The sequence below is a fragment of the Salmo trutta genome, chromosome 10 (genome assembly GCF_901001165.1).
Source record: "Salmo trutta chromosome 10, fSalTru1.1, whole genome shotgun sequence".
In the NCBI taxonomy this organism is placed as follows: Eukaryota; Metazoa; Chordata; class Actinopteri; order Salmoniformes; family Salmonidae; genus Salmo; species Salmo trutta.
The window spans coordinates 13281279-13306056 of NC_042966.1; the positions used below are offsets into that span (position 1 = coordinate 13281279).

Consider the following 24778-nt stretch of genomic DNA (forward strand, 5'->3'; position numbering starts at 1 on the left):
TGTTTTATGGTTTTGGTGTAGTCGAAGATTATTTTGCCCTATTCAACTGTAGTTTCGTTTATTGGAAAATTGCATTTTTTTGGGGGGGGGGGGGGGCAATAACTAACCTTTGGATTACATTTTACTGATAGAAAGCCAAGATCAAATTATTAAAAACTTTACAAAACATGCATTTCCTTTTAATTCATATTGGTCTCTCTATCCCCATTTTAGCAGTTGTATTTTATTCTTCGCTGGAGTTAGGGTTACACTTAACCTGCTGCATCCCAACCTGTAGGCCTGTCCTTACCCTTGACATGGGTTGTGACCTGAATGAAGAATATTAAAAGACACCAAAGACCAACAATTCCATTTGCATACTGATATAATTTATTATGACCTTTAAAACGTGTTAGTGCAAATATATATTTTTTTCCAAACAATACAAAAACAGATTTGAACATTCAGTGGGTACATAATCACAACAATATATGAATTGCAAAGCACAGAACATCCATTAAGAGTGAAAAAGTGCATAACGTTCACGGAATTCTGACTAACTTCTGAAAAGAGAACATGGCAGAAGTTGGTTTGAACAAAATACTTGTGCATTCTGTGGACAAAGTACATTTTTGAATACATTTGAAATATTACACAAATACAGTTTGGAATACATAAAAATAGTCATGATCGTTTTGGTTGAAAATACATCAGAAAACTTTGGTCTCTGCTCCTCTGGAGTTTATTCGAATGGCTTCACAATTTTCATTGAAATGTAGTTCTGGAATAAAGAAAAATAGCAATTAGGCAAACATGAATAACATCAAAATGTAGGTTATCGGTTTGTTATTTCCTTAATATGAATGTTATTTAACACAATCTGACCCTTCCTGCTTGTTCTTACCGGTAAAGAGTACAACAGGATTCCGATGAAGAGCAGCACCAGGATCAGCAGGATCAGTCCAATGAACATCCACTTAAATCTGTGGCACAAAATAAACTTCATGGTCTTACAGGGGTTCGTGAACCAGAAGAAGGATGTGTCTGGACGGCTGTTGATGTTGGAAGAGGAGAAAACAGGAGTTTAATATGGTATATACAGTATTGGAGGTAAACATTTCTGATATGCCTATGAAAGGGTGAATCCGCACAGACCAGTGGAAATCCTTACTTAGGGAAGTCAAGCTTTGGGTTCATGTTGGGTTCATCCCTGCCCTTCCCAGCAGGCTTCCCATCCACCTCATTCTCAGCCACAATTTCAAGAGTCATCTCGACCTTCCCCTACACAAGATGTTATTTCAGATTTATTCCACACAATGTTTCACATATGCCTCTGATTTGCAATTTAGTAATCTACTGCAGAGACCCTAAAACCAGGTTGATTTATAGTCTTAGTTTTGTCATTGTTAAAATGATGACCGCTAAGCTGTACTCACACCAAGGGCTTCCTTCCCATCCTGTTCAATGACACAGGGCCACCAGCCTCTGACAGACTGCTGAGCGAACAGTGAGTTGGTCAGGTCTGATTTGTGTGGCCCTGCATCCAACATCACCTCCATCATACCCAGACTGCACTTCTCTGGAGTCTTGGCAGGAGGGGTTAGGTTACGCAGATCCAGCTCTACTGTGCCTATAAAATGAGCAGAAGAACATGTTAATAGCAGAATTGATCAGCTGAAGCAACGTTAACATATGAACATTTTTGGTGGAAAGAAAGTATTGTATGGTAATTCATAGTGCTAGAGAGGTGTCTCACCCAGGTAATCATCCAATGAGAACTTGTCGTTATCCCAAATTTGAACAATCAACTTGGGGGGTATCCTGAACTCTGTTTTGTCTAGACTCCAGAAGTGCTCCTGTTTAAGATAAGCAACATTGTTGCCAATGAAATGCGTCTCAATTTTATCTTACTACACTATTCCGTTTGTAATATTTTTGTCAAGCCTCAACACACCTTCTTGGAGACCAGACATAGCTGTTCAGTGGGCAGGTATTCAAAGCCAAAGATGAACCTCCAGTTGAAGTTGCCATCGCCGTCCAGAGACCTGTAGTGGACGTCAGTCTTCTGCTTGTCCTCCTCCATACCTGGCATCCAACTGGAAAGACAAACTGACTGGTTAAATAATTTAGGTTGTAATGTGCCATTGTAGTAGTTAGATCCTAGCCAAAACAGGAAGTACCAGTGATGAGCTCAATATGGAAGTGTTCCGATGAAGCGGATGCCAAACTACAGCACTGTTGTTTCGCTAGCACAGGCTGTAATATGTTCCGGAATTCATCTGATAACATTGAGAAGTTTACCACAGTCACTGGCTTCATTAATAAGTGCATCGACGACATCACTACCCTGACTGTACGTACATATCCCAACCAGAAGCCATGGGTTACAGGCAACATCCACACTAAGCTAAAAGCTGGTGCTGCCGCTTTCAAGGAGTGGGACACTAATCTGCACGCTTATAAGAAATCCCGCTACAACCGTCGACGAGCCATCAAACAGGCAAAGCCTCAATACAGACTAAGATCGAATCCTACTACTCTAGCTCTGACGCTGGTCGGATGTGGCAGGGCTTGCAGACTATCACAGATTACAAAAGGGAAATCCAGCCGCGAGCTGCCCAGTGACACATGCCTACCAGATGAGCTAAATGCCTTCTATGCTTGCTTAGAGGCAAGCAACACTGAACCATGCATGAGAGCACCAGCTGTTCCGGACAACTGATCTCACTCTTCGTAGCCAATGTGAGTAAGACCTTTAAACAGCTTAACATTTACAAGGCTGCAGGGTCAGAAGGATTACCAGAATGCATACTTCGAGCATGCACTGACCAGCTGGCAAGTGTCTTCACTGACATTTTCAACTTCTCCCTGACCCAGTCTGTAATACCTACAGGTTTCAAGCAGACCACCATAGTAAATAAATGACTACCACCCTGTAGCACTCACATCTGTAGCCATTAAATGCTTTGAATGGCTGGTCATGGCTCACATCAACACCATCATTCCAGAAACTCTGGACCCACACCAATTTGCATACTGCCCCAACAGATGTCGCAATATCTACTGCACTCAACACTGCCCTCTATCAAGTGGACAAAAGGAAAACCTATGTGAGAATGCTGTTGACTACAGCTCAGCGTTCAACACTGTAGTGCCACTCCATGCTCATCACTAAGCTCAGTACCCTGGGACTGAACCTCTTCCTCTGCAACTAGATCCTGGACTTCCTGACGGACCTCCCCCAGGTGGTGAGAGTAGGCAACACCACATCTGCCATGTTGACCTTCAACACAGGGGGTGCGTCCTGTACTCCCCGTTCACACACACACACACACACCTGCGTGGCAGCGCATGACTCAAACACCATCATTAGGTTTGCGGTGGAAGGCCTGTGCACCAATGACAATGAGCCAGCCTATAGGGAGGAGATCAGTGACCTGGCTTTGTTGCCAGGACAACAACCTTTCCCTCAACAACATAAAGGAGCTGAACGTGGACTACAAGAAGCGGAGGTCCGAGAACACCCCCATTCACATCGACGGGGCTGTAGTGGAGTGGGTCGAGAGCTTCAAGTCCCTCGCTGTCCACATCACCAAGGAATTATCATGGTCCACACACCTACACACACCAGCAGTTTTGAAGGCACAACAACACCTCTTCCCCCCTCAGAATGCTGAAAAGACTTGGCATGGGCCCTCAACTCTTCCAAAACTTCTACAGCTGCATCATTGAGAACATCTTGACAGGCTGCATCACCGCTTGGTATGGCAACTGCTTGGCATCCGACCGCAACTGGGGCCGTACTCCCTGCCATCCAGGACCTCTATACCAGGTGGTGTCAGAGGAAGGGCCTAAAAATTGCCAGACTCCAGCCACCCATGTCACCTCGTACCCCTGCACAGCGACTCGGTACTGGTACCCCGGGTATATAGACAATTTATCATTACTCATTTATTCCTCATGTTATTATTTTTCTATTATTCCTCTCTGCATTTTTGGTAAGCATTTCAATGTTAATCTACATTTGATTGATTGATTGATACCCTTTGACATAGATATCACTCATGTGCTCCCCAGTGATGCTGGTTTCGTCCAGAATGACATCAGTGGTGTTCCAAACAACAGCTCGAAGGAAATACCTAAATGGAGACATGGTATTCATTAATAGACGTTTATAGACAAGATTACTTTGAAATACCAAATTGAGAAACGATTCTTACTTTTTGGCCTTGCGTGGTGCAATGTCAAAGGGTGGTCCGGGAAGGCCCATGCTTTTGGGGTATACATCCACCCACATTTGAAGGCGGCCCTATACAGTGAGTACAAATACAGTTAGTCTCAGATACATGGAAGCAGTGTTAGACATATTAAAGATGAAGACAACATGGACAGTGACCTGAGAGAGTTTGGGCTGGAAGCTGCTGAACAGTGTCCTGGTCTCCACATGCTCCGGCACCAATCCTTGAGTTTTGAGCACATGCAGATGGAGCCGTTCGTTGGCAGGGCCCAAGTGCTGGTGGATCTCATTGTTAGCCTCTAAAATGTAGATGGTAAAAGTGGGTTACCTCAAGTCACATAAAGGCTCTACTCTGGTCACACAAAACAATCTTGTCCTCAGATCGCTAAAATGAACATTAAACAATAAGAAAAAAATGGTTATGAATTACCAAATTGAGCCAGGGTGTACTGTTCCCCATTGAATGACAGTGTGTTGCCATTGTCTTCTGTCATGGGTGGAGAGACACCTTTGAGGCGGGCCAGGTTCTGAAGGATCTGAGAGGGCTTTAGCTGGTCGCGCCATTGGTTGATTCCCGAACTGTTTCAGGGAGATCAACACAACCAATCAGTCCTCCATAATGGACTGGCAAATGGCCTTTGCCTTGTAAATAAGTTCTTAATTGACCTGCCCGGTAAAATAAAATATAAATAAAAGATGGTATCTGGAGCTATACAACAGAAGGCAAGGGGCCTTTTGTAGTGAACTACCACATTAAGATTTACAGTAGAAAAAAGTATCCTCACATGCAGTATGTCTGAGGTAGGCCACAGTAGGAGCCGAAGCGTGACAAGAAACGGTTCTCCAGGTCAATCACCGTCTCTCCCACTTTCTCATCGCGACTCAGCAGATCATAGTCATACACAGAGATCTTCAGGTCTTTGTCTTGAGGCAAGAAACATGTCATCTCAAACATTCTGCAAAAAAAGGAGATTTAGTATAAGTGTAATGTACAATATTATCCATAACAAGATCTTGAGGCTAAGTAAATATCTATATTAAATGTGCGATTTTACCTTCCAAACACAGGGTTGGTGGTATTTGGTAAGTAGTTATCTCGGTCCTCAATTGACTTTTTCCCCAGGGCAATCTTCATATAAGGATCACACTGTAAAGTAAAGGCAAATTGAGAAAACATGTTGCAACAGTAAAGCGATTCAATGTAGTATGCGTAAAATTGACGAGGGCAGCAACACGGCAATGGACAACGCAAGAGCTTAGAATTCTAAGGTTATATCTTCATTTTGGGAAAAACAGAGACATAACAAGGTTCACTACCTATAGTGCCTCCAGAAAGTATTCACACCCATTTACCTTTTTCCACATTTTGTTGTGTTACTGCCTGAATTGTCTCTGGCCTACACACACTACCCCATAACATCAGTGGTATGTCTTGAGAATTTTTACAAATGAATAAAAACTTAAAGCTAAAATGTCTTGTCAGTAAGTTAACACCTTTATGGCAAGCCTAATAAGTTCAGGAGTAAATATTTGCTAATTTAACAAGTTGCAGGGACTCACTCTATGTGCAAGAAGTGTTGAACATGATTTTTGAATGACTACCTCATCGCTGTACCCCAACATACAATTATCTGTAAGTTCCCTCAGTCGAGCAGTAATTTCAAACACAGATTTAACCAAAGACCAGGGAGGTTTTCCAATGCCTCGCAAAGGGCACCTATTGGTAGATGGGTCAAACTTTTTTTTAAAGACACTTAATATCCCTTTGAGCATGGTGAAGTTATGAATTACATTTTGGATGGTGTATCAATACACCCAGTCACTACAAAGATACAGGCATCCTTTCTAACTCAGTTGTCAGAGAGGCAAGAAACCACTCAGGGGTTTCATAATGAGGCCAATGGTGACTTTAAGCAGTTAATGTCTGTTTAAGAAGTTAAACTTTAAAAGTGACAAAGAAATTAACTTTGTCGAATACAAGCCGTTATGTTTGGACCAAATCCAATACAACACAATGAGTACCACTTCATATGGTCAAGCATGGTGGTGGCTGCATCATGTTATGGGTATGCTGGTCATCAGCAAGGACTACAGAGTTTTGTTTATTTGATCAAAATAAGCGCAATAGCAGTAAGCACATGCATAATCTGAGAGGAAAACCTGGTTCAGTCTGCTTTCCACCAGGCACATACAACTTTCAGCAGGACAATAACCTAACACACAAGGCCAAATATACACGAGTTGCTTACCAAGAGAACGTTGAATATTCCCGAGTGGCCTAGTTACAGTTTACTTAAATCTGCTTGAAAATCTAAGGCAGAACTTGGAAAATGGCTATCTAGCAATGATCAACAAACAATCTGACAGAGCTTGAAGAATATTGAAAATAATAAAATGGGCAAATGTTGCACAATCCAGGTGGGCCAATCTTAGAGACTTACCTAGAAAGACTCACAGCTGTAGTCGCTGCCAAAGCTTACTCTAACATGCATTTACTCAGGGGTATGAATACTTATGCAAATTATATTTCTGCATTTAATTTAATACATTTTCACACATTTCTAAAAACATGTTTTCACTTAGGGGTAGTGTGTGAAGATGGGTGAGAATTATACTTTTTTTTATCCATTTTGAATTCAGGCTGCAACAAAATGTGGAATAAGTCAAAATACCCCAATTCATGTTGTAAAGTTAAAAATCCGAGATGAATATTGCTCACACCATTCAATGTCAAACCAACATGGGTTTAGAACTTTGAAGCCAATCATCTAAAGAATCACATTTTTACAGATAGAAACTTATAACTCCAAAGACTCACCTGGCCATTGTTATCCTTGGGCTGCAGGTCGATGCCTCTGACCACATAGATCCTGACCAGGCACTCCTGAGGCCCGCTTTCAGGCAGCTCACGGAACTGGCGAGGAGGAGGAGCCACACCCGGGTCGTCTGAGAGAGGGTACACCTTAAAAGAGCCCTGAAAAAAAAAGTCAGCCATCACTGACAGGTAGCAGTGCATCAACTCTACCACTAGAACACAGCAATAGCCTGATTTATGACTGATGCATTCCATCCATTTGTATAACTGAGCCAAATGTGGCATGTTATGCATGAGACATGTAAGTGTAGGGATTTTGTGAAACAACGGTGATCAACTGCTGTTCCACCTTGAATTCGCCAACGACAGATGGATCATCAACCCCATCTTCATTCTTGCCTCTTTGCAGTTTGAAGGTGCTGCAGAAATCGGTGAGTTGTTTGAACTCAGGAATCTCTTCCAGTTCGTTATCATACACCTGAGAACAGAGATGATAAATTATATTCGAGTGTATGGGGGGGGGGGGGAAAAACTATATTCCAATTAATCAGTGCAGCTAATTCAGATGTATTCTGTGTGAGATGTCAAGGCTTCACCTTCAAAGTGTCATATCCTTTCTGAAGGTAAGGACGGCACTTCTCCTGATCGCCAATGGAAGCGTAGAATTTACTCCACCAATCAACTGTCTCCTTCTCCTAATGTGAGAAAGCGAAGATAATATATCAAATTCAAGTCTGTACATCAGTGTGATAGAGAGCTGTGCGTAAACGTTCTCATATCTTACCTTCTCTGCATGCTTTAAGGAAGGTGAATGGGATGAAAGGAAAGGTAAGTAAACAAGGTGTCAAGGGAAAAAAAAACAGCTTATTTATTTGATTCAATGATCCCCAATGTCACGATTGGACATTGAATGCACGAGCTAAGATTGACTAGAAGGCTGATCATTGATTACAAAAGTGGTATAATTTGCAGTTCTGTCATTTTAAATAATTGTAAATGCATACAATTATAACACACAATTTAATATGTTCTCCTGATCAGCAATATCCATTGGATTATAGGAATGAGTAGGCAAGATGTGAGAATGCAAAATCAAGAGAATAGTTTCAATACGTTTTTTTGTTGTTGTTGCTCAGTTCTAAATATGGGACACAGATGTCCTGTTCTATTAGATTAAACTCAAACTTAAAAAAAACAGGTTCAAAGTTATTTTCATTTTGTTTACTTCTTTGGATGAATCACATTTTGACTCTGCTCAAACTCACTCCTTCCGCAGCTGTCATTTCATCTATCTAAACATGGATTTGAGAGAGGCAACCTCAACCCTGCAGTGTCATTGTCCAGCCTATAGAGTTAAACTATAGATGACCATACATACAAGATGAGAAGTAGGTGGCAGCCATTTTGTTGACTGCTGCTGATATACTCTACACAAACTGCAAGTCAAAGTGTCGACGTGAAATTCAGACACTTATTAGATAGAATAAACCTTAAAAGCTCTGAGTGTAATGTCCAACAAAATATGGTGAATGAGAGGGATGCCAGAGTATACCTGAGCTTCAAGTAGAGGCCTCCTGTCTTCCATGTCAATTCTGATGTCCCGAGGAGAAGCGGCCATCAGAGCCACTAACAAAGACAAGTCGAGACAATTTCTTATGTACATCGCATATGTTGGAAAACCATTTCAATCTCAACATAGGGTGGTAGTATGCATGTGTAGTAAGTGTATGATAGAGACAAGTTACCTTTGGATGACATGGATGACTTCTGGATGATGTAAGGGTCGCAGCGAAACTCCTCCAGAGTGTCTATGGTACACTGTCCAACCACTGGCTTCCTGCCAAATGGCCTGTGGTCGATCACCTTCAGCACGATGGGAGGGGTGTACATCTCCTCTTTGGGAAGGAGCTGAGGATAAAGACGAGACAACTTTGACATCGATCCCCCGAGTGAGGGAATGAGAGGATGCCTACACGTGTATCCCATTAGCACTGTCAACATTTTATCAACAAAAAAAAAAAAACATGCCTGAGATCCAAAGCAAGCAGCTCTTACCACTTTGAGGAAGAGGACAGATCCAGGAAAGTTGGGGCTCTTCTTCATGTTCTTGATGACAGCAGACTGCACCACCTCTCCTCCACATTCCACCACCAGGCTAGGGGAGGACACAGTGGCCAACTGGTAGGTCTTCATGTTGCGCAAGCCCCAGGCCAGAATCTGGAACACACACACACACAGGGTAACACAATATATATAGTGGGAAATTGCAGGTAAACTTGCCATTTCTATGGGATGTTATGACATTACTGAATTATAGTAGTTTTACCTCAATGGCCATGAGTTGCACCACAGGCCGTATCCCCTGAGGCACCATGTACAGATGCTCTGCCCTCTTGGGAGGAACCAGAGGGAGGTCCATCCCAATACCCTGGAGACAGAGTTTACACAATACACATAACCCTCTTCTTATAAGCCTACCCCACTAACCAATACTGCTCCACATCCTCCTCCTGGTACTACACCTTATCCTTCAGGATGAGCTCAGCAGCCACAAGCACCTCCCCAGCCCGCTCGCCCTTGTGTGTGATGGGGGACCACAGCAGTTGGGGGGTCTGGTCCATGCCTGGGTTCAGTTTCACCAGGGGGACACACGTGCTCCGACCCAGCAGCTCGTGTTTCCCCTGGGGCAGAGAGCAACATGTTAACCAACTACAGCCAGGATGAAAATCACAGTCAATAGGGGACTGTGTTGATAACTTGAGTAACTGACGGGACTTTGATCACACTCACCACTTGGTCATTGTCATAGAACTCCAGCACCACATCGGGGGGATAGTGGGCGATATTCTGGGGGTCCCCGTAGATCTCCATGTTATGGAAGATCAGGGTCTGGTCCCACGTGGGGTTCAGAGTAGCCTTCATGGTCTCTGTGGTTTGACTCATGTGCAGGAAAGACACATGGGCATATGGATCTAGGAGGAGATAAAACACATTGTGTGTTAGATAATAAGTCCACATTTTCATAATATCTCACGTGTCAACTGCCACCAAATCAAAAGAGGATTCGAGACAGGGAGATGTGCAGACCCGAGAAGCTGTCTTTGTCCATGGCAACAAGGTTCCTGGCCTGGTAAACGTAGATGCGGAGGTGGTAGACGTGCGACCCTGCAGAAAGAAAAAACACCCAAGGTTAAGGCCAGTATCAGGCAGAGAGAAATTCATGCCAACTATGTGTAACTAAAGCACTCACTGTCAAATGAACAGGAAACAGTTGGAGTATTGGCACCAAAGGGCTTGGATGCGTCAACCTTATCATCTTTTCTCTTCTCGTCTGTATCAACCCCCTGCAAAGACAATCAAAAATCCCTCAGAATGAATCACTCAACAGGGATGGACAACTGTTGGACAAGACAGTGTCGTCATGCCAGAGAGGAGAGAAAACCAACAGAAGCTGCAGCCCGTGAGGACCGGAGTTGCTCACCAGCGCCCCCTCCAGTTTGAAAATGGCGGATGCCCCCAGGCGGTCGGCGGGGGCCATCTTCCTCCTCCAGCGTCTGCGTCGGATTGTGTCGGTGGAACGTGCCTTCCTGTGGAACTTCCAGCCAATCAGAGAGGAGAACTCCCAGCCCTCCGGGTCTCCTTGGTCTCGCTTCTGAAAAGGCAGGGGAATATATTAGACACCCACAACATTTAATTACCGTTTCCTATTGGCACAGTGTGCACTGACCTCAGTGGTTGTACCAGCAGCTGATCTCTTCCTGGGCCTGACCACTCTCCTCCGTCGGTGGACGTGGTACATCTTCTCTGCTGGCACCCATGACTTGGGTTTTTCATCTGGAGGGATGGTGATTCCATACTCCCAGCCTGCATTCAGATAAACACCTTAGAAATTCATACACAATGCTTGAAAATACTACAGGTCATTTCTACAGTAGTAGACATTACAGAGCCCAATGTCAAGTCCTCCACTGCAAGGTCAAGCAGTGTGTGAAAGCAGACCTTTCTCATCCACAGCCCTGTTGTCATCCACAGTCCACTCAGCCTCCCAGCTCCAGCCTGCAGGACACTCCATCTCCCCTGGGTTCTGGGTCTTCTCCCCATTCTGCAAACACAACGAACAACACCTCAGTTACCTGAACACTGTTGTGTGGATTTGTGTGTGTTGTTGTGTGTTCCCTAACCACGTCAGTGTAGGGCTCGGCAGCAGGCTTCCACTCTCCGCCAGGGAAGCGAGTCTCGTTCTGGAAGACTTCATCCATGAATTCAGTGTGTCCCGCATCTGCCTCTGTCAACAGACTTGTACAGACACACAAAGAGATTATTACACAGACTTAAAACCTGCTCAAAAAGACCTGGTACAACAACACTCCTCACTAATGGGTGGTTGATGGAATGAGAAATGAAAACAACCAATGAGCTGGCAGCTGGGTCATGTTCATTAGGCACCAAAGGGAAGAAAAGAACAAGAAACAGGGAAGGCCTACCTAGATTTACCCAATATGAAGAAAAATACATTTTCCGTTTCAAAACGTTTCACAATGGTGTGCCCTGTCTGCTGAACATGACTGATTTCGTTTGATTGTGATAAAGGAGCGCAGATTACAAATATTCTACCACTGTAAAAAACACAACCATGCGTCTTACCCCTTCTCTGGGTCGATGAACCATTCTCCCTCCCACTCCCAGCCTCGCGGGGGCAGGAAGTACTCCTGTTTCAGCTTCAGTTTGCCAGTCACATCGGTGAACTTGTGGCGTAAACCCAGACCCGTAGTTCCCCACTTTCCCAGCATGTAGGCCTGATTCTCATACTGCCAAAAGGGGGGGTGGGGGTGGACAGACGCATTATACAATAATCTCCACACCATTTCTATTAAGTTCAACACTCAAAAGGGAGTAATTTTCATAGAACCATACCAATTCAGCAAACACACTGAACGTCCCCTCAGAGAAAGTGTTGAACTTCTTCTCGTGTGCAGACAGGCCCAGCCACAGGTTGACTCTGATCTGGACTGGAACCTTCAGTCCCTTGTTTTTATCCATAGGGTACTGCATGAAGATAGTCCTGGTCCTGCCGCAGAACTGTCCACAGGCCTGTTCGCTGTAGGTGGAGTAGAGGAGCTGGTGGGCTGGGATGCGGCTGTACGCCACTCTCTTCTCCCCCCTCAGCATCCAGATGATCACGTCAGGCATGCTGTTCTGGGGCTGGAGGGGGACACGTGTAAACACACAATGTCAATTACTGTGCATTCCCAGTTAATACAACCCTACCACTACCTTCAAGGGTAATTTAGAGGGAATTGTACATGGAAACATGCAGTAAAAGTCAAGCGTTTGGACACACCTGATTCAAAGAGTTTTTCCCTTAGTTTTTTTTACAAGTTTCTAAATTATAGAATAATAGTGAAGATATCAAAACTACAAAATAACACATATGGAATCATGTAGTAACCAAAAACCACAGATCAGCTTTGCAAAGCTGTCAAGGCAAAGAATCTAAAATATAAACAAATCAAGCTAACACTTTTTTGGTTACTACATGATTCCATAGTTTGTCTTCACTACTATTCTACAATGTAGAAAATAGTAAAAATAAAATAAAAACCCTTGAATGAGTAGGTGTCCAAATGTTTGGCTGGTACTGTACTTAAAATGTGAAGAGCCTATAGCCCCAATTTTCAACCATTATAAAATCGCTGATTATTGATAGCATTTTACCAAAAGTATATCATGCCCAGACAAACAGCTTGACCTTTGACCTACCTCATCAGCAAGCTGCTTCAGTTTGTCTAGCCAGCCCTCGATGTCCACCAGGGTGTCCTTGATTTCGGTGGGCTCGTCTCTCATACGGTCGGCCCCCTCCATGATGGTCTGCAGGGCTCTGTCACGCAGCTTCTTGATCTGGATGTCCAGGGCAGTCAGGTTGGATTGGCCCTCCAGGTCTGGAACTTTGAAACTGGTATGATGGGGATTGGGTTAGATACAAATACTGGGTTAAGAGTTATATTCGCTGTGTTTGAGCTAGATCAGCATGGAGTTATTCTTTGAACCCCAACAGATTATCCCAATGTTCACTAACTAAATCCATTAAACAAGGAAGCATTTACCTGTCAAGATCGTCGATCACCTGATTCACCAGCCTCAGCCAGATGTCTGCCAGACAGTCGTCAGAAGCTTTAGCCAAGATGGCCGTCTTCATTGCAGTGATGTTAGATTGCTGAAAGGAGCAATAGACTAAAATGTTACATTGTAGTCATACATTCTATGAATAATATTAGAATACCATTTACATTTTAGTCATTTAGCAGACGCTCTTATTCAGAGTGACTTACAGTAGTGTGCATACATTTTTATACTATGAATAAAATTTGCCATGGCAAAAAATAAATAATAATTAACACATTATCTTACCAGGCGTTCAGATATGTACAGAATGATATTGACTGCATCCAAACGGTGACTGATGTCCTCCCAGAATGATGTGATGACAACCACTGGCTTTGTGTCAGCCCAGGGCAGGTAATAGTAGTGGTTACCTGTTTAAAATAAACAAATTAGTTAAATTGCCATACTCTTGTAGAGGTACCAATTACCAGATGAGTTTAATTTCTAAGGTGGCTTGGTCCTTTACCATCAAAAACAGCACAGCTGTACTGGGTAGTGGAGGCCAGTGGTTTACAGGTGGTGTCCAGTTTGTTGCCATAGTTGCCGATGCTGACCTCAAACTGGATTGGTTCGCCAGGCTCCTGGAGCATGCTGGCACTGTGGAACACGGCACACAGACAGTACTTCCTCCTACGCTGGTATTTCTGAACAGAAAATAAAACGTGTTTGGTTTCGATTAAAAATATTAATTGACTTACATTTCAAAAAACTTTATTATTCAAAGATGTAGCATGTATTTTGTTTTTCCTTTGGTCATAACCACCAAAACAGGACATGCCTATAGGAGAAAAGGGTAAGGTAAAATTGATTAAGATCCAATGGGAGTACAGGTTACAGTACCTGGGCCACCAAGATGTCGTCACTAGGGATCGCATCCACAGTCTTGTCAGGCTTGCCTTCCAGTTTAGTCGAGAGCTCAACCAGGATTCTTCCTCGATAGGCCACCCCTTCACCCTGTCAAAAAGAAAAGTATAGATCATTTGAATGTCAACATTAGTTTATAAAGTCCATATGTAGAGAACTGTCAACATCTCCAAGCTTGGAGATGTATTCAATTCCCTTGCAGGACCTACCTTGCCATAGTTCAGCTCTTCATAAGGGTCAGGAAGCCCAGTAAACTCTCTGGGACTCCCATACAGGTTGACATAGCAAGGCCCAAAGGCTGGCAGAAAACCCACCTCAGACTCCCCAGTCTTCCCTGTGGAGGAAATAGCATTTTTTTACTAATGTGTCTAAATGATGAGCTGCACAAAGCTGTGGAGTTAGTTCTGCATGTCAGAAGCTGATCTCTTGGATGGAGAACGGCTAGCACAGCAGTAGCAAATCTAGAGCATCTGCCCATGCAAATTCACAGGGGACTTATGCTGTGTTTTTTTTCTCCCCTCATTGGAGTGTTAGGTTACACAAAGAATCTCAGCCTCACACAGCAACTTAGAAATGCAACATATGCAGCAAATGAGCTTTCTCTCCATCTTTGGCAAACAAAAGGAGCGCAGGCAACTCCGACAGCACAAACAAAGCACGCAAATGATATTCAAGTCACAAAATTCCATAACTGAATATGAAGGGTTAGACAGGAAGCAAAATTGTTTGCTGTAACCTTTTGAGTACCAAGGAAGGACAACTTTGAAATTATAGGTGTTCACTACACTCAAATATCATGCTATTGTACTCAAAGGTCTACAGAAATGAATTGACCGGGCACAACTCTTAGCAGTCACACATTCACCAAGTAACTTCAGTGCAGTAATCATTGTCTGGGGTCAAATTCAATCCATTCTAAATTCTTTGAAAGGTCCTGCTGGGCTATAATCTGAGGAATTGACTAATGTGATGTATACAGTACTGCAAATTGCAGTATCCTTGACATGACTTGTTAGTGGTACAGGGCCAAATAAGATTTTTGCACTGGATGGTACTTTAATAAATGTATCGCATCTATTGAACCTTTACGTGATTGAGAGAACCCATATCCCGCATGTTCGTCTAGACAAAGAGAAAAAGAAAAGGCATGTTCTGTATATTAGACAATTACAATGGAATATAGAGATGAATAGAATAGACCTATTCATTTAACAACCAAAGTGAATGGACATATTGTAATTAGACAACTAATACTGTTATACTAGAAGCTACAATGGCATAGAAATCATATACTTGAGTTATAGATGGTGAAAGAGAAATAGTGGGGCGTAGTGTAACAGACCTCAATCGAACCATACCTTCAATTTCACCACCAGAGGATGCTATTTTGCCCAGATTCAAGTACGTGGTGCCAATTGAGTCATTCTGAGTCAAGCGATCCCTGCATAAGAAGTGCAATATCACAACATTATCCACCGTCAACTTCACTTTCATCACATTTAGAGGACACACGTTAGAGGACACACGGTTTTCCTAACCTTTGACTTGCCCTGATTTCCCACCATTCCCACTAGCAACAGACTAAGGCAACAGTGGCGTTTCCCTGCCAACAGAATCCCAGCCTGGAACAGGGAGTGGCAGTTGACTGACTCATACTATAGTACGGCCAAGTTCCTCCCAGGCCAAATAACAACGGACTGACCACACTCTGGAGACACCATTACACAGCATACAGGCAGGGAGCGCACTAGGGAGGCACTCTAAAGGGGGCTGACTATACACGACTTACATATGGGGTTTTCCTTAGGTATTTTTGACCCATGTGACCAGGAAGAATTCCTGGCCCTATTTGTGCAGAACCTCAGAACAGTATTCAGATGCATACTTTCTAAAACAGTGAGGTAGGGTGGAACAAAACTGACAGAGCGCAAATGAAGTGCTTTAAAAATGGATACATTAGTGTTCAGTAGAGGAGATACTGTTGACTTACCAGTCAAATATGGTCAGTTTGATTTGTTCACACATGGAAGGGAACTGCAGAAAGATTTTGTAAAATCATTGTTTTGAATCAATTTACCAAAGCAGAAATCCAGTGCACAAGTGTGTTTTTTTTACCTTAACCTGAAGATTCAGCATTTGGTTCCATTCTGGGTTGGCATTCTTCTCAATGACTTGGGTGCACAGCTACAACAAACATATACATATCAACTTCACAACCATCTCCATAATAAACAAATCCTCCCCTTGATTTGAGTTGTGTGGAGAGGAATGGGAATACCTTTTTGCCAGCGAAGCGGGCCTCAACAAAAGGGTCTACTAGATTCTTCTTGTTCCCGTCCCCTCCAAACATATCCTTCACTGACTGGGCAAAGGCATCATCCACTATGAAAAAAAAACAACAAAAAAACATACTGGTTAAGTTTGTTTTGAGAGGCAAGTATATACCACATCAATCTGAATCTCAGTTTCAAGAGAGAGAGACACTTTTCTAAATGAATAGCTAGCACAGATGCACACCCATCTTAAGCGTAGAGAGCAAGCACTGAAAAGTCAGTGCTGAAGAACCTTAAAGCATAACAAATCAACCACAACAGCAGCGGAACGTGATAGCTACGACATTAGATATAGGAGTGGTGTACTCTGGGGAATGTCCTCGGCCCGGAACACTTTGAGAGACAGGGTGACCCAACGCAGAGTGACCCCCGTTGGCATCAGCAGGTTACTCTCTATGTCATCCTGGTCATCGCTAACGTCCCTCTTCTCTACCTGCAGAAGTCACAAACACAAACTGGTGTCACACTTTGCCATGGTAGGGACAGACGTTATTTCCGTGTAAATCTGACAGGGGGGTGCAGCGTATGGGGGTCTTCCTGGGGCATATACATCATTTATTTTTAATTGCAGCGCCGGCCACGATTTAGCAGTAGCGGTGCGCCGATGTTAAATGCATATAGGGGAAACACTGAGGAACTGTGGGAGGTAAACCCAAACTAAAGATTGTATTACTGAACGTATTACTATACCGGCGGTTGGTCTCCCGTCCCAACTATGAACATGCTGACTTTGAGGTATCCCCTGGCCCCCGAGCTGTAGTCGTCAGGGTCATTCAGAAGGAGCCACTTCCTCATCACAGAGTGAGCTGTGAGACAGATGGGCACAACATTTACCTCCATAGACAGGTTGTCTGACATCACATAAATGACGCGCGTGGATCGATGTGGCCGGAAGGCGTGAGTTTTTATGATTCTGAATGTTCAGACAGCTAACAACAATGACAAGCTGATGCCATGTGGGGAATCATAAGGGGCTAATTTCAGTTATTGATACCATGTCTTGTTTAGAGATGTTTTGACTGATGTCTATACTAATATGGCTCAAATTTGCTAGCTAGACAACCAACAACTAACAATGCATTTAAGATATATACACATTTGAACAATGAGCACTTATGTTTTCAATAAACATTGAGATTGCAAATACAGAGAGTCACCTCCATAAACCTACCTGGTCCATCATAGATAAAGCCGATATCAACCTGTGGGAAGCAAAGAAAGATGGGTAATACCTCAGACTGATAAAATACATAAATCGAGTAAGGGATTGTAAAGTTGGACTCTTTCGTGTCCTTAATCCTTGAATGTTTTAATAAGAGGTGGAGAGGAAAGGTGGAGTACCTTGAACTCCCCCATGAGACTGTCAGCTCTCAGAGAGAAGGAGTCGTACACCTACAGAATGAGAGTACTGTTAATTCAAGCGAGAATGAAATGCAATACATAGTAACTGAAAAGTTCATCAGTTAGTGCCAAATGACCAATGTTGAGTTCAACTTACCCGAAAGCTGATATATTGATCAAATAGGTCTAATGGTAACATGTTGACGTTGTAAAAGAACATCTGTAAAGAGAAATGAATCTGCGTGGTTTAATGAGAAAAGCAAAGCCACATAAACCTTCAGGACAAATGTACTGCACACATGGACTTATTCAAGTTTAATCAACATGGCTGTCTTTACCTCGTCAAAGAAGGGATTGTTTCCCCTCTTTATCCTTGTTCTGTGAGTCTGTCCACAAACATTCACCTTCACAACAGGTTTGATGTTATTCCCAGGGAGCTGTCGCCCCTCTATGATCCTGACACGGATCTGAGGGTAAGAGATGAGAATGAGAAAAGGGAGTGAAAACAATGTTACGCAGTATGGACAGTTGTGTTTAGATAGATGTTAGAACCGCTTTGGGAGAATTCACCTGAAAGTCCTGGGGTTTATTGGCCAGGGGACGGTTCCGTTTCCTGGTACTACTGACCAGTCTTTGGTTAGGGTTCCCAGGCTGACCATTGGAGGAGACTCCCCCTGCACAGCCACTCTGTCCTCCATCAATAAAGTCCCCATCCCGCTCTTCACCTCCACCGCAGACACACACACACACACACACACACACACACACACACACACACACACACACACACACACACAACCTTAACCAGTCACCAGATAAAGTATATTCAACTGCACAAAGATTTATTGCTGAAGTAACAGCTAATACAAGGATCCAAAAACTCATAGGCCTTCCATAATCCTACCACTTCATGGTTGACAGGAAAACAAAGCAAAAATACTAATAGCTCTGCGATGTTTCTTTCTCATTCGATGATTTTGATGATTAAGACAAGCATACCAGATAGCTCTTTTGTGCAATCAAAGTATTCATCCACAGAGCTGAGCAAACAAAAGTCCTCCATGATCCCAAAGACAAATGCTACTGTGGCACTACAGACCACATGACGTACCAGAATCACCAGCTGTAGCTCCTTCCTGTGGGTCATTTGGCTTTGGAGCGGCATTGGCTGGAGGGTCATAGCGAATCAAAAGGCTTACCGTGGCCTGGAAGGTGAATAATTGGTGGAATCAATCAATCAATCACCTCATTAAAACAAGCTGGTATCAAAATTCAGATTGGAAAATTACAACAGATTTTTTTTATGCTCATGTGGTTATTGTAGTTAAGATAATAACTGTTGAATTAAAATTGGGTAATAGGGATTGAAAGGATTGCAGGGAAAACAGGTGTTTCAATTTGAGCTGATTGCATGATTGTTTTCCCCACATCCTTGGGAGCTGGTGAGTGGCTGCACTCCCCATTAATAACTAGTGAGGGGATTGCATTAATCTGGCCCATCGCTTGGGTAGGCGTAGTTTGCACTGGGTGGAAAGTGATTGTGTTTGTTTTGGAACCGGGCTGCCTCGTTCTGGCCGCCGGTGAAGTCTGCTCAAAACAAAAGTGACATAGGTTAAGCACGTAGAGTAATGAGTAGGATTCTGAGTTCACACGCAAAAGTGATTGCTTTTGATTTTTTTTTTTATGCTTTATCTGCCTTCCCAATTGAAAGTAATTAGAGCATATATTTTATGATACAGAGATGTTGTATGTTTCTGAACGATGGATCATGCTGCCTTGTTGACAACATAACCGAACGGCACAGATTGCTGTTTGATTTGAGCAGGGTGCGCCTCCCTCACCGGCTATGCCCGGTCACATGACGGGCCATAGACCGGTGTGCCCAGGGCCAGTTTAATAGAATCCCCTCAGTGAAAAACATACCCCAATAGCCTGCCCCTTTTCATTGACAAGAGCCACATCTTTAGATGGAGAGGATTTGACTTGACCAGTTGCAAGGTCTTTCAGTGAGATTTTTGCAGAGCCTAGAAACCTACAAAACAAGGGTAAACTTCAGATACGGTTAGGTGTAAAAACAAATACAGCTTTCATACTATACAAAAGGTGAGGGTTGAAATTACTTTTGATAATGAATAGTTCAATCTTTGATTAAACATCAGGTGCCTGTAAGAAATTAAAATACTGCAGCAATATCCATATCAGTAGAGCACCGTCATCTGCTCTTCTTCGATGATGGCGTTCGACATCCAATATTGATGGTGCATTACCACCACCAGCTGGATGAGGTAGTCAACAAGAAAATAAAAACCCATTGCGGCAAAGGGGGGAAAATGACATCATACAAAATAGACACATCAACAAACAAAACCCATCCCACTTATTCAATCACAGTCCATTCCAAAATATATCCCTACACAGGCTGAGGGGCCTGTGAGGGCGAAACATTCACAGACAGGATTTCTCGCAAGGCCTCGGCTGTGAAATCACGAAGACCCAAGAAACGTTCAGCTGCATTCACAATGATTTCCATTTTCTCCGAATGTTTCTCCACTTGCGATGTACAGTTTGAGACCATTGCAATAAATTATATAAAAAGTCCTCCTTTTTAACATGTAACATTTCACGATCCCTCGCTTGATGAGAACCCTTAACTGGTTGTGGTGCCGCTACTACTATTGTTTTCTTCCCCGCCACTCGTTCCTTCCACTCTTCTCACCGCCTCCAGATAGGACACACACTGGACACACCTTGCTCTTGCCACCTCGGTCTCCTTCACCCTAACAGGGCACTCCAGGATTTTGGGCGCATGTTCGCCTCCACAATTCCCTTCCGCACACACATGACACGTGACCAAATATTTTGCACTCATGACACTTAAGGGGCTTGTGCACAAAAGCTCTTGCAGGGTATCTCATGAATCCTAACTGTATATGAGATGTGAGAGACTCTTCATCAAAGAACAGTAGTATGGATAAAGTCAATTTATTTTCTCCATCCACCATACGGGTCAGTCGACATGCACCAACCACTCCATCGATGTCTTCAGTTATATCATTGACCTTCACTTCTTGCGCCACCCCAGATATAACCCCCTTGACATTCCACTCCTATATCTTTTTGAGGCTTAAAACATGCTTCTTCTGCTCCGCAGATACACAAAAAAAATCGAAATAAGACAACTTCTTGTCACACTTTCCTCCAACACATTCCAGATTTTCCTCGCGATGTTAAACGGATTGTCCAGGTAGCATAGATCCAACACCCTCACTAATCTAGGGGTTTCCTAGTTTCCACCACAACTTTCCTTCTCTTGATTGACTTCTTCTTCACCACTGTAACCCACTCATTTTCACACTCAAACGAAACCTCAGTTTACGCCATCTTCTCCTACAGTATATTACTTGCTAACAAATTGTTACAACCCTTTCAAGGATTTGAACTTGTACCCTCCAATCATGATTCATGTCTTTACAAACAGGATACTATTTAACATCCTGGTGGCTATTGTTAATAATGTCATTGATCTTTTCACACTTTGCAATTTATCTTTACTGGTCACTCTGCTTATGGGGAATATTACATTTCCTATGCAGTGTTCAGACTGATCTCTTCTACATCTGGGAGGCTGAAACTTGAATTCTCTGGAGATTGATACTCTTCTGGAATGCAGGATAATAAACCCGGGGATGTTGGTTTTTTTGGGGTCATTTGAGGAATTCCTGCCCAAATCTAATAAGTCCAGAATCACAAGCTTAAACATTTCTCTCCCAAGTTGCTAGGGTTACAAAGTGCCATAACAAACCCTGGAAAACTCTGTGAGAGAGGAGTCCCTATACTCCCCCACATCGTCAGAGCGTGTGTCAGATTAGGCTAACTCAATGGAAAGCTTTACTCACATCACATGGCCTGCACTGATGCATGAATACAACTGACAAAACTGGAAAATCAGACATCCAATTTCAAATGTGCTGAGCTGCAGAATACTGTAGCTAATCTACATTACATACACAGGACTCACAGACATGATCATTTTACTGAATAAATCTCACTAAAACATTTACATTCTGTAAACTGTGTGTTGTCTTCATAACATACAAAGCTTTCATGATTTTAATTGGCAAACCGTGGAAGCTCTTTCTGTGGTTACATCTCCAGATCGTTACCATATGTATTTTCCTCTGTGAATGGAAAACACTACAGACACCACAACATTTTAACTTTGGTCTATACTTAGTGGCCTGAACTCTCCCAACTTTTTCATCCTACATGAATACAATCTTTCCCTATCAGCAAGTGCCATCCAGCTCATGCCAACAGAAAAAACAGGGATTCATTCATTGTCGCCTAAGATGGATCACCTCTCCCACTCACTGCAAGGGAGTCTGAGCATGGCAAGTAGGGTGTGGGAGCTACATGTTGAACCAACAATGAGGTCTCCTGAAACAGTGGCTATGCTAACTTACTTTTCCATGAACATTATCACTAGAATGCATTGTAGTATTCTCAGTAGATATTGGGAATTGAATCGTACGCAATGCTACAAGCCCTGATCTGTTTATGTCATTATGTAGCTCTGGTTGAACCGTTTCAAGACTGCAGTTGACCCTTTCCTTTTGGGGGTTAATTTGCAGGAGGTTGATCTAATCTACAGTATACCTTCATTAAAATTGAACAGATTAAGAGATCTTGTAGTAGTCGTAGAAGTCTTACCACCTCCTGTAATCACATTGCAGACTAGGCAGCTCTTTACAACTTCATTTAGAGGACGGCTCTGCTCTGTTTTAATGAGGTGGAGCAAACTGGGTTTCTCTCTCTCCTAACCCCCCCTATTACTGCAGGGGTGTATTCATTCCACCTATTCTGTTGCAAAACATTTCTTAAATCGAAGCAAATGGAACAGTGAGGGACCTACCTGAATTTGTCCAATAGAAAGTCTTGTTTAAGTTGCAAAAAGGAACGTTGAGGTGTATGTGTGGGCCACTTACTTATCTTTCCCAATAGTTTCGTAGTCTTTCACAATCACATCAATGTAAGATGAGGAATCAAGCACAGAGCCCTTCAAATCAAACTGAAGGACCTGTAATCAAACATGACATGTATTACTTATCAAATCAGGGGCACTGCCAAGGTGTTTGAGGTACACACAAATTATATTATTAAGCCTATTAGAGAGCAGGCAATGACAATATTATACAGAAGCCTACAATAGTACACTATCAGAGTTGTAGCTTTTTTGAGCATATCTAGTCTTGCTTTGGCAATACAACTTTCCCAAGGACAAATACTCTGTTTGAACAGAAAGTACTTACTTCATTCCAAACTGGGTTTACTTCACTGTCAATTGATTTGGTTTTCTTCTTTTCATCTGAAAGTAACATTTGTTTTTTTTTCTCACTTATTTCAGTCACATTTTACAGTTGCTAAGAAAGTACTCCATTCTTAGCAACTTGTACAGAGTAAAAGAATGCCAATGCAGTCAATATAACTCAGGTAATATTGAATTGATACATTCAACAGTTTAGGTCCAATGAAAAGTTATTGCCTACTTAAAAAGTCTACATCCTGCTTTAACCAATCAATAGGTTACACCATCGTTATTCTTCATCTCACAACCTTTGTTCTTTCTCAAGGAATGCCACAAAACAAAACGTTATGACATTTCTATTCGTAAGGTGATGGAGTAGCCCAATAAAGCAGCCCATCAGATTTGTGGATCAAAATACAGAAATATAATCTCTGGGACATAAAAAGTAAGAGCACTTCCTTACCTTTAAAAATAATAGATGCTACGGGATCCGGTGTACTTCCAAGTTTATTTTTAGGCAGACCTTTAGCAGATTCTACCACAACCCGCAACATTATGATACTCACTAATAGGAATAAGTATTGTTCTGGAATTATTTTACAACCCAAATAGCGCGCAGCATCACCATCACCACCAGCCCATCACTAAAGCTAACAGCACCAATTTGAACCCGTGTTAAATTTTGGTAAATAACAAGGGTGGGTCAGAGAGGAATGGGCTAAGAGAGAGGTTTCACTCTCGCCAAAATTGAGCCCAATGCGTTTCTAAACTTGTTGCCTGCCTTCCCGCCTTTGAGGCAACGACTCCCATTGTTAGGACGGAGACATGAGCATCTCGTCATTATACAGATCTTTGGGTGGGTGGGGATTTTGGGGGGAAGGGCAGTGTGCTGCCATCCTGTGTAAAGTGTTGACAGAGGAAAATATTGGCTCAGTGAAATAAGTAGGAAAATACTGTAAAAAAAAGTGCTAGTACTTGCATGGCGCTATTAAAACAGGATATATAGGACAAAAATAAATCTAGACTGAGCAAATTCTATTTTTCCATTCATATTTGTACGTTAATGTCTGTCCCATGACAAGTTAATTGGCGCTCTATTGTTATTGGACTGGTCAATAAAAGTACTCTGTCTCTATTTTGTGTTTTTTTTTTTACAAATATCAACAAACAAAAGAGGAATAGTCACATGCAAACAAGCATACATACAAACTATTTACATTGCCAGGAATCCTAAACAAACGAATTATATTAATTACTAATATAAGTTTTAATTGCCTTTTTGTTTTTCATTTTAGTTAAAGTAGTGCAATATTGTTTAAATTCATTTATAAAGTGGAATAAGTTAGGTTTTGAATTAGACCATTTGCATTTGTGAATATGAAATGTACCTAATATTATTAGCAGTTGAATTACATATACTACATCTTTATCAATGTCAGAATTTCTGAAATAAATCATTATATCAAAACCATTAAATTGTACAACCGGTCCTATTTTTCTGTAATACAATTCTGAATGTCAATCCAAAAAATTACTATACTATTACTATACTATAAATACAGGCAAAAAACAAATGCAAAATGGTCTACTCCATTCCACAGAAATCACATTTATAGTCAATATTCAGCTTGAATCTTTCCAAAACATGTTTCACAGGATAAATTCTATGTAGCATTTTAAATGAAACTTCCTTTACTTTGTTACTGATAGCAATTTTCCCTCTAGTGGTGGTTGATTTTTAA

General features: G+C 42.3%; 1 protein-coding gene across 1 annotated transcript; it reads right to left on the reverse strand.

Annotated features, from left to right (window-relative positions):
- Positions 1–346: 346 nt before the first annotated feature.
- On the reverse strand, positions 347–23383 carry LOC115201136 (myoferlin). Its single transcript, XM_029764464.1, has 53 exons — positions 23041–23383; positions 22717–22808; positions 19655–19763; positions 18843–18936; positions 18620–18626; positions 18302–18461; positions 18070–18198; positions 17889–17951; positions 17732–17782; positions 17562–17592; positions 17081–17196; positions 16697–16823; positions 16336–16439; positions 16173–16241; positions 16048–16091; positions 15416–15498; positions 15147–15179; positions 14267–14391; positions 14034–14147; positions 13660–13837; positions 13440–13564; positions 13136–13245; positions 12792–12984; positions 11946–12233; positions 11676–11839; positions 11213–11327; positions 11031–11133; positions 10759–10895; positions 10513–10683; positions 10282–10375; positions 10119–10196; positions 9822–10003; positions 9554–9712; positions 9358–9459; positions 9087–9248; positions 8777–8939; positions 8584–8657; positions 7816–7827; positions 7628–7726; positions 7381–7509; positions 7035–7190; positions 5272–5363; positions 5002–5172; positions 4647–4795; positions 4376–4515; positions 4200–4288; positions 4023–4118; positions 1934–2075; positions 1736–1835; positions 1416–1609; positions 1151–1260; positions 884–1031; positions 347–760 (listed from the first exon to the last, which is right to left on the reverse strand). Exons 1-53 carry the CDS (start codon positions 23107–23109, stop codon positions 722–724), a joined length of 6084 nt encoding a protein of 2027 aa, XP_029620324.1. The 5' UTR covers positions 23110–23383; the 3' UTR covers positions 347–721.
- Positions 23384–24778: the final 1395 nt, after the last annotated feature.

What these genes read in the sequence shown, in the direction of transcription:
- LOC115201136 (XM_029764464.1), bottom strand. Translation starts at nt 23,109, where the DNA reads ATGTTACTTTCAGATGAAAAGAAGAAAACCAAATCAATTGACAGTGAA. An exon ending in GTGATCGACGATCTTGACAG is followed by an intron (nt 12,985 to 13,135) that starts GTAAATGCTTCC and finishes CCATCATACCAG; the next exon opens with TTTCAAAGTTCCAGACCTGG. An exon ending in CTGCTGGTACAACCACTGAG is followed by an intron (nt 10,684 to 10,758) that starts GTCAGTGCACAC and finishes CTGCCTTTTCAG; the next exon opens with AAGCGAGACCAAGGAGACCC.